General features: G+C 28.3%; 1 protein-coding gene across 1 annotated transcript; it reads right to left on the bottom strand.

Annotated features, from left to right (window-relative positions):
- Window positions 1-454: 454 nt before the first annotated feature.
- LOC105250801 (uricase) lies at window positions 455-4,577 on the bottom strand. The gene is made up of 4 exons (XM_011257083.3): window positions 4,350-4,577; window positions 3,577-3,992; window positions 2,918-3,228; window positions 455-2,625 (listed from the first exon to the last, which is right to left on the bottom strand). Exons 1-4 carry the CDS (start codon window positions 4,481-4,483, stop codon window positions 2,455-2,457), a joined length of 1,032 nt encoding a protein of 343 aa, XP_011255385.1. The 5' UTR covers window positions 4,484-4,577; the 3' UTR covers window positions 455-2,454.
- Window positions 4,578-10,463: the final 5,886 nt, after the last annotated feature.

The raw sequence follows: 10,463 nt of genomic DNA on the forward strand, positions 1-10,463 counted from the left end.
TATAATTTATATATATAAATTATACTTTCTTTTATATAAAAAAACTCTTCAAGCAATTATAAATTTATTAGCTAATCGTGAGAAAAAAATTTGATTCGCTATCTTTTTAAAATACATACTATCAATTATTTAATTAAAGTTTTAGGAAATAAGATTTATGTAAAATTAACTGTAAAATAACTGAAAAATCATTTTTAACATTTTTATTTCAAAGCTTAGTTTTCAAAAGATACTTTATTTTCGATTACATACAAGTCAAAATCTTAGCATTTTTGTAAAGAAAGATCAAATTGAAATGAACCGAAGAATCTCCATATTAAAAAAATAGTGCATTTAATTTTGAGATTTGAAAAAATTAAAATTTAATTTTGACTTTACGAAATTTGTTTAGAATTCTCGCTTTTAAACCTTCAATTATATTTGTATATGTTCTCTCATATTTTAGTTCAAGAAAGGCTTTGCAACAGTTTATTGAATCACTGAAGACAAAAAAGCTGCCGCCTAAGTCTAACATACAGCATTATCATATGCATTATTATCCGCTACCTTACGCTATGTTATGGCCGAAGATTCCAGCTAAACGAGATCTCGACAAATTCTATGAGTATGTTCACATTCTATTAATATCAAATAAAAAGATTAAACTCGTTTCTCGTCGCGATCGCATTCAACGAGAAATCAATCATCTTCAAGCAAAAACTTAATGTAGCATATATGTAGCATATTAGAGAAAGTAATAATTCAGGTTCTTCATCACTTCATTGCTTTTAATGAGATTGAATAGTGAAAGAATCTGCAATTTCTCACTGTTAAATTTTTAGCTCTATTTATATTAAGTTAACACTAACGCGATTGATCGACGATTTATCCTAGCGATTATTTTTTAGCGACACTATGTCGTTGGGATGGCCGGATTATAAATATTTACCTCAACCTTCGACAATCATGTCGGATCTTCTACAATTATTCGACACAGACAGTTCAAGTGAGTTCAGATAATATTTCACGATAACAAAAGTTAATTGCCATGTTCGTTCATTTAAAAAATTAAAAAAAAGAAGAGGGAAAATCTCTTGTGTAAATCAAAATTATCAATCTTCTTCGCAGCATCGGATGATACACAAGATACAATCGATCGCAATGGTCAGGGATTAGTGCTGCAAGTGCCCAACCAATACATGTTTTATTTGCTGAGGAGATGGCAACAACGACAGCTGGCAAAAGCGATGACTTAGAATAGCCACGAAATACATTTCCGCTAACGATTCAAATCGATATTGAACGCCACGACAAAGTTTCTTTAACTTTAGATTAATTAATTAATCTAAACGCTTATCTGATGTGTATAAATCTTATAATGACCTCTTATTTATTATAAGTGTAGATATCTCGTAGAGTATCTGCGCTTTTTGTATTTTTACATATTTGTAGTAGATTACATGTCAATCATAAGAGTTAAAAATAAAAGTAAATTATTATATGCTTAGGATTTATGGCGATTGCGAATCATCCCCGAGTAAAAGTCCTGGAAGCTGTTTACACTTTTTAACCGCCTCAGCGTGATACTTTGGCGCGCATTGATGTCGCCGGGTTATCTTTTTCAGCAATAATTCAGGCGGTAATTCACGCAGTTTCGGTATGATCGAAATGACCTTCAATTTTCTTCGTTCGATGCGAATCTTTTGTTGCGTTTCGTAATCTTCTTGCAGCTTCGACGCCAGTTGCATCATGTATTTACGATCCGTTAATCGCACCACATAACTTCCCATCAGCGTCGTTAATCGTGATCTTACAGGGGTATAACTGAGCCTGCGTTGATAAGCCGCTTCGATTAATTGAGGTTACTCGAAAACCGATGAAGAAACCTACCCATATTTCACGCAATCCGTTTCCCACCATGCCGGAGGTACATCGTATAAATCTACAGCCAACGGGAACATATTCGTCTATGTCTATGACAATTTTTATTTTTATTTAAATTTTTAACGTAAAATTTTTCTCACAATCCGTCCCGAAGATAATTCTGTTTCGAATAAAAATGTTCTCTCGTAATTTGAGCGTTTTTTGTCGATCGATATCTCATAAGATCTGTTTTTATTTTTTAGCTGGCTGCACTATAGTTCAGAGTTTATCTTTTTCCATCCAATATAGAATAAAAGAGATAAACTCTGAACTAGTGCAGTTCGTCTAAAAAGAATAAACTTTAAGATACGTAATTGAGAAAAATTCTTTGGAATTTTTAATTTTTAAATATTACACTGGAACCTCTCAAAAGTATGTCTCTAAAAAGTGTATTGTATTTCATCTTTTCTAAAAGCCAGATAATACGAAATAAAGGTAATAAGCAGCAATACCTACAATTTACTCTTGAGAGGTTCAGAGACAGTGTATTACATAAATATTCGTTAATTCGTATCTGTTACTTATAGAACTTAAAGTTTATATTATACGTGTCTATAATCTAGCAGAAAAACTTTTTCTGCTTAATCGAGCGTAAATAATACCCGATGGTTTATCCACTGGTAAGTAAACTTCTTTGTTTTCCGCTTGTACAAGTTTGGAGAATTTGCTGAAATCTAAATCGAAGTAATGCTTGTTCGGCATTTGCATCTCGACGCTACTAATCTGTAAAGATTTTATTTTTGTGTAGTATATATAATGTATATTAAAGTAAAATAAGAAATAATTCGATATATGAGCCGTTTATTTTGAAAGTGGCCTAAGTCCATTTGTCAATTATTTTTTATTATTATTATTTTTTTATTATTTTTAATTTTATTGAAACGCAAACTCTTAAATATCTCAATTTAAATATAAATGGACTTAGGTCACTTTCAAAATAAACTCACATATTCAAAATATATTAGATGAATAATTACGATAAAATAATAAATTGTTATTTAACAATCATACTTACTTGTTTAACTTTGTCAAGTATACTCTTTTCCGTGAGATAAAGCGTATTTTGCACACTGGGCGAATAAATTCCTGTCTCAGGAGGACCCGCAAAATTCTCCATAATACAATCCTTTACCGTGTACCATACATTATCGAAATCCACCCCAGTCGCGGTGGAAAAGTCCCAGGTAGCCATTACGATAGTACTGAAAATACGATCGTTCATGTCCGGTAACGTCCTATACTCGTCCTGAATGAAATCCGTGAATGAACTCTGTGTGGTCTTCAACAGTCGCAGTCCCTTCAGTCCACCGCGAATTTGTGGAGATTCTAGAAGTGAGTTAATTGGAAAATCAACAATTTAATTTTTTTAATTTAAATTTTTAATTTTGTGATGTTTTAATTCTTTACTCTTAATTTCATAATTATCGATAATATAAAATATTATCATTTCATAATTATATTTTTTCTCATTTTAATTTTTCAATCTCATCGAGATATAAACTAAATGACACAAGAATTCATTCGCCACACGATGATTATTACATTTTAATTACGTTTTTTATTATTTTTATTATTCAATTATTATTATTTATTTTTTATTATTCAATTATTTTTTTGATTATTACATTTCAATTATGTTATTTTATAATTATATTTTTATATGTTTATTTATACCATTTCTAAGCTGGCTGACTTGGCAGTATCGGGTCGCGATGGGGCTCATGACGAAGGCGTGATTGTGAGGTACTTTGTCAACGTAATGTCTGGTCCACGGATACTCCTCGACGTTGATGCTGACTTCCGCTACATGTTTATATGTGTAGAGAAAGTGAGAGCAAAGCAGGAGAGCGAATTCCTCAGGCGATTGAATACCGTGTTTTTTTGCCATAAGATAGACTGTGTTCTTCTGACTGTCTGTGGCGATGATGTCGTGGTTGTCACCCTCCATGTAATCCTTCTGAGAAACCAGACGCAAGTGCGTGTCTACCTCGTATTCGCGAATTTCGTGATGTAATTCATCGTTTCGACGCACATACAACAACTTGACATTATTCTTACCGTAACCATAAGCAGCTAATTCATATTTGTCTCTAAAACATATATATTATAATCAATTCTCTATATTTACATTTATTTATTTATTATATTTTATTTATTATGGCTTAAATTTTTTCTACTTTCTTTCTAATTTATTCTATTTTAATACTAAATTTTGTTTCGATATAATAGCTTACTATTCATGTAATTATCTAATTTATATTCGTATCATGCATAGAAGAAAACATTTTTTTAAAATTTTATTTGAATTAAAATTTTTTATTAATTTAAATTTTCTGTTTTTCCTAAATTCATTTTTGTATTTAAATTCTTCATTTGCGTCTTATTATCTGACATTTAAATTTATTTACATTTATTTAAGTTTACTTATTTAAAAAAAAAGACAATACCTTTTTTCGTCTTGATAAACAGTGAGATTCGGTTGAATATCTTTCGCAGAATTCGATGAATCTTTGATCGAACTACTAAACGTATACTGATTGTTATTCTGTATATGAGAAAGTGTTCCTTTGATCGGAGACATTTTTTTATCGTACACACTTTTAAACTAAAACTATCCACAACCTGCTGCAGTTTTCCGTCTTTTGACTCCACTGTCGAAACATTGTCGGGCGAAATTCTATCTTATATAGGACGCGTGATGCATTCTTTTTTGTCAGTCACAGAAAGATTAGAATTGACCTCCGATAATCTTGTAATCTCGCAAAGCCAATACGAACTTAATGCACATAATATCGTCAATATAAATAATCGATAATTTGAAGGGAGATAATAAAAATTAAAAACAAACTGCAATTTTGTGATTGTTCGTTTCCTGCGCTATATCAAAAATTCCGAAAATTGATCATTTGTTATAATTACATACACAGAGAAAATCGTTTGTTATAATTACATACACAGAGAAAATCGTGTTAAGAAATATACAGGGGTGTACCAGAATTCATGGATGCACAGTTCGTGCTAAAAGAAACAACTTTTTCTTTTGGCAAAATTGCTAAATACTCTAAATATTATTTTTTTAATAAGAGCAATTTTAAGCTAATGAATAAGCACTTTAGATTACGCATAAATCAGGGGAATGTAACGTTTGAGCATATACGCTATTTTATTATCTTGCTGAAGATTTTACTAAAACTATGCATGATAACTAAATATTTATTAAATATCTATTAAATAGCTATTTTCAAAACAACATTTACTTAATGAAAAAACATTTGATATCCATTTGATACCGAAGCAATGACTGAAAGTAAAATAAGATAGATCAGATGTGAATAATTTTGATTCAAAATTATTGTTTCAACGTTCTAAGAATTTTTTTGCTTTAAAATGGATCAATAAATGTTTGAAAGCATATGTTCGATATGCAAGCTTTTCATTTGTAAACATATATTCGCTCTGCGGATAAGATTTTCTTGTATAGTTGAATCATTTCTGATGTGACGATTGCACAATGGAACTGTTTTTCTAAATCTAATATGTGTGGATCAAAATTATTCATATGTTATCTAATCTACTTTCCGTCATTGCTTGGGGGATATCAAGTGAAAAATGTTCTTTCATTTAGTAAATTGTTTTGAAAATAGATATTTAATAGATATTTAATAGATATTTAGTTATCATGCATAGATAAAACTGGTAAAACCTTTAGCAACTGGTAAAACCTTTAACAAAAATAATAAAATTAAAATTAAAAAATAATAAAAATATTAAAAAATAATAAAATAGCATTTATGCTCGAACTGCGCAAGCTGTGTGCGCGCAGCCCCTGATTTATTTTAATCTAAAACGCTTATTTGTTAGCTTAAAGTTGCTCTCATTAAAAAAGTAATATTCAGACGCAATTTTGTCAAAAATAAAAATTGTTTCTTTTGGCCCAAACTATCACGCTGGGCATTTTATATCCACGAATTTTGATACATTCTCTATATCGACATATATAATCTCTATGATTCCCCAAAATTGACGTCAACTTGATAGGAACATTGCAATACATGAATAATGAATTTTATTAACAAGCAGAACTCTCGCAAGAGAGATATTTATTAATATATATTAATAATACCTAATATTGTTTTTTATTAATATAATGATAATATTTATATATTGCTAAGTGATTGTAAAATGCGTTTGTTAAAATTCTTTCTCATTAACCAATAAATATTTTTTATTTTGCGCACATGTAGAATCATTTACTCTCTCAGAACACGATTAATTTTACGAGATCAACACATGCATACAAATAAGAAATTAAATAAATTATAAATTGTACTCATCCACTTTCTTCTTCCTTGTTTCCTCATATGATGATTATTTTGCACGACTTAGTCAGCGATGCGATGCGTATTTTACGATGCTGAGACAAAAAAAATAACTTTTATATGTGTGGATTCATAGTTATTTCTATAAGCCTCGATATATCTATTTCTCTATTTTTAATCGGCAAATTTTCTTTACATACGTACAATTTTTTTGAATACAATAATTTCAAAAACTTCCAGATTTAATTTGAATGTATATTTAACATAAATTATCATCGCGTAAATAAGAACAATTAATTTTGACTGGGTTAGATAAATAATAAATTAAAGAATAAAAAAGATATAAATTAAAAATATTAAATTAATTAAATTATGTTCTTAATAATTGCTCTGTCCAATGGTCCCTCGGAAATTCTCTTTCTTATATTTTTCTTTATTAACATAAATCATTCGCGAAAATATATAATTATTTATTAGTCGTACATAATGCGTATTTTACAACATTCTAATCATAGACATATTAATAATAATTATAAACATATTAATAATATGTCTATATATGTCTAAATATGTCAATGATTCTAAGAAAGAAAGATAAGAAAAATACAATTGTTATTTTTTGAACAGCTGTATCTACTTGATATCCGCGAAATATCATAAGGCAAGGGATAAATTTTATATGGCAGAGACAAATCGAATTAATTAACTATTTAAGTATAATGAATATTGAAACTTGTTATTATAAATAGAATACAACGCGTAAATCCTGCGAAATATACGTATTATTGATGCAGGAAAATTGTATTATATTGAGTTTCGAGAAGTAATAATAGGTCATACTTGTTCGAACGTCACGACGAGAATAACAGTCACGCGTCACGCGCTTGTCTTTTTCTTTCTTATTGTTAGTTTTTTTCGTAATCAACGTCATTTATAAACAAACGCGGTATATATATCGTAGAAAACAAACACATTGTGTGACATTCAATTCTATTTGAAAAGCGGCATATTTTTACTTTAAACTAAATATTGGGTACGTTCCACTTCGCTCGCGAATATCATTTGTCCTTATTTAATTTTTAATCAATAATGGATGAAATGATATTACGAGCGTTGAATGGACATTAAATGGACCACATTGTCATTATGTTTTTCGAACCTTCTAAAAAGTGATACGTCTATTCCACGAAGAGATTCCTATTTTTCTTTCATTTCTTTATTTCACCTTGCCTACCAAATAATCAAATTCATGACAAATAGTATCTTTGATTGGTTATCAAAATTGAATGATCGAGATTTGAGTTATTATAAATCGGGCTGATCGTTTATGCTTATCGAAAAATAGATATTTATATTAAAATTATGTAATTAATATTTTTCGTATATTAGCTTGTATATATCGTAATTTTAATTCGTATACTATTATATTATCTCGTAATCTTTATTTGTATATAGTTTTATTCACTTTTAAAAACTAATTATTAACTTAAATATAATTAAATATAATTAAATATAATTATTAACTTAAATTATAATTAAATATAATGAATTTAATAACAATATTTTATAATTGCCATTCTATTTATTGCTTCGATTACAATTCGAAATGAATAAGTGCGCAAATCATCACTCATTTAGATGAACGCTCGAAATAAATATTTTTTGGGCGATAAATTCCGAGATCGAAATGGCAAGAGATAAAAATTACATAATATATCGTCTCATTGCCACATATTACGGGTGATAATTATTTCTTCACGATGCTTAAATTAGGCTTTATAACTTCGAACTTTGTATCGTAATTTCGAACTTTATCAATTTCGATATCATTTAAATTTATCATTCTCGAATCGGGAGCACTTTATAATACACGAATCGAACAATTAAAAATAAGACAAAATTTATTTTCTAACGCGTTAAATATTTCGTGATGTCAATGAATGGTCCATAAAAAGTATAATACTCATCTCAATGTCCCGTGCCATTATTTACAAGCGTCGTGACCTTGTCATTCGCACCGTGGTACTCGAGCGAGCATGTCGTCTCATCACGTTTCTCAAAACACAATTAAATTATGTTATAAATCTACGTATTATAAATCTTTTCTGTATCATTATTTTGCGGTATAAGTTTATGCATTATTAATGTGTCATGCTTATAACGAGTTTCGATTTTATATGTATCATGCATTATTAATATATCATGCTTATAACGAGTTTCGATTATATATTTTCAAACAGCTTGTCGCGTTTTAACTAGTCAATTAATTCGATTGTTCCTGTTTAAAATTTATTTATTTATTTTTGCATTAATTTGAGACACATGAAGGAGATCGAGTAAATCGCAGTTTTGTTTTAAAAATAACTATTGTACTTTTGTTCTCTTATTCTTTCATCGCAATGTTGAAAAATGCGCGTATAACTGACGTTATATTAATTATTGTATTCTAATCACGTAGATGTAAATTAATATAATAATTATAAATTTTCGTAAATAAGTGTTATTATGTTAATATTATGAAGAAGAGAGAAGAAAATTCCTGGGAGAGTGTCCGATGGAGTAACTGTTGGAGTGAGTACAATTTATAATTTATTTATTTTTTATTTATTTATATTCTTTATTTTTTATTTATATTACCTGTCAAAATTAATTGCGTTTATTTTCGTGATAATAATCTATGCCAAATATACGCTTATATTAATTCTGAAAGTTTTCGCAATTGTATCTAGAAAAAAAAAGCATACACTTGAAGAAAAATTTGCTGATTAAAAGGAGAAATAATTAGGCATAAAAATAATCGAATCCAAATATAAACAAATATTTTAACACGTAAAGCTTTTTAAAAACTAAAGCTCAAGAAAATTGTTGTTATTATATATCATTTGTTGTATAATTGGTTGAATGTAATAATTTTACGTAAACAATATTATTATAAGATCTAAAAAAAATAATTTGTGGTCTACAGATCAGTTGTATGTCATCCAGCATTGATTCATATAATGTTGAATTGGATGAAATAACGAATGTGGGGATAATGTAGAGTCTGATAAAGATTAGGATCCACATTATCTCACTATGTTTCGCGTTATCCCGATCCAACATTGCGTGGATCAATGCGTGGACAATACAACTGACGTAATAGTATTAGAGTAAAAGATCTTTCATTATAAAGGCGGAATATTAGGGCAACCGATTTGTTCCCGAGATCCACCATTCAACAGGCAATCACCTTAGCTACTCGCTGTCCCAAGGATTAAGTAAGAACTAATAGAAGAAAGAAATTTAGAAAGCTTAGCCGACAAATCTATTGACGAAATGATGATGAAATTTGATTCACAGGAACAATTGTTGTATGAAAAAATTTTAATTTATTTTTGCACTCTATTTGGATAATTTTTAACTGAAACAGTAGAGAAAAAAACGTGTTTTATTTATATGGTAGAATATATGTTGCTTATCTTTCAAATCCAAATAAGCTAAATAAGTCTTGAATTTGCGCATCTTGTAAGCACACAATATTTCTAGAATAGTGTATAAATATTATTAACAATTAATGATATTGGAATATTGTGTCTTATAGGGTGTGCACATAAAAAATGTATTGATGTAACGATTATACAATCTACATTAGAATTGTGCAAATTGTTAAATGTATAATATTCTTCTTCGCTTTCATTATTAGTTATACTCTGTCATTATAATCTATTATTTTTAACTTTCTCTAAGCTGCATTTGCTTAAGGAAGCAACTGGTATATAGTCATCATCATCATTATCAATAGATTTATTTCTGTAAATAAACAAATATTTATAAATATGTTTATTTTCATCAATATTTTTTTAATAATAAAAGAACAACTTTATTAATAAAAGAACATATATTTATACTATTTAGAATTATAATTGTTTATTACATATACAGGGCAATCTCTTCCCAAAAAAAAACTCTTGTAGCTTACCTCAAGAAAAATAATCTCTTAATTTTACCATAAAATATCTAGTAAAATATTCATTTTTCCATTATCTTACCTTAATATTTTTATGTACAAAATAATGAGAGGAATCAACTGGTATAAAAAAAACACATAATTGTTTCGAAGAAAAAATATAGTAATTTGCAATTAATAATTATATTTTTTTTTTCGAAACAATTATGTGTTTTCTTTACACCAATTGATTCCTGTCATTATATATCATATTTTGTACATAAAAGTATTAAAGTAAGATAATCGAAAAATTAAAA

The sequence above is a fragment of the Camponotus floridanus genome, unplaced genomic scaffold (genome assembly GCF_003227725.1).
Source record: "Camponotus floridanus strain SB8 unplaced genomic scaffold, Cflo_v7.5 scaffold8, whole genome shotgun sequence".
NCBI lineage: Eukaryota > Metazoa > Arthropoda > Insecta > Hymenoptera > Formicidae > Camponotus > Camponotus floridanus.

Bases quoted from the DNA above. Each gene is read 5' to 3' on its own strand.
- LOC105250801 (XM_011257083.3), bottom strand. From the start codon at position 4,483: ATGTCTCCGATCAAAGGAACACTTTCTCATATACAGAATAACAATCAG. The intron at 3,993-4,349 runs GTATTGTCTTTT...TATATGTTTTAG, and splicing joins GTTTATCAAGACGAAAAAAG to AGACAAATATGAATTAGCTG. The intron at 3,229-3,576 runs GTATAAATAAAC...ACTCACTTCTAG, and splicing joins AGTCAGCCAGCTTAGAAATG to AATCTCCACAAATTCGCGGT.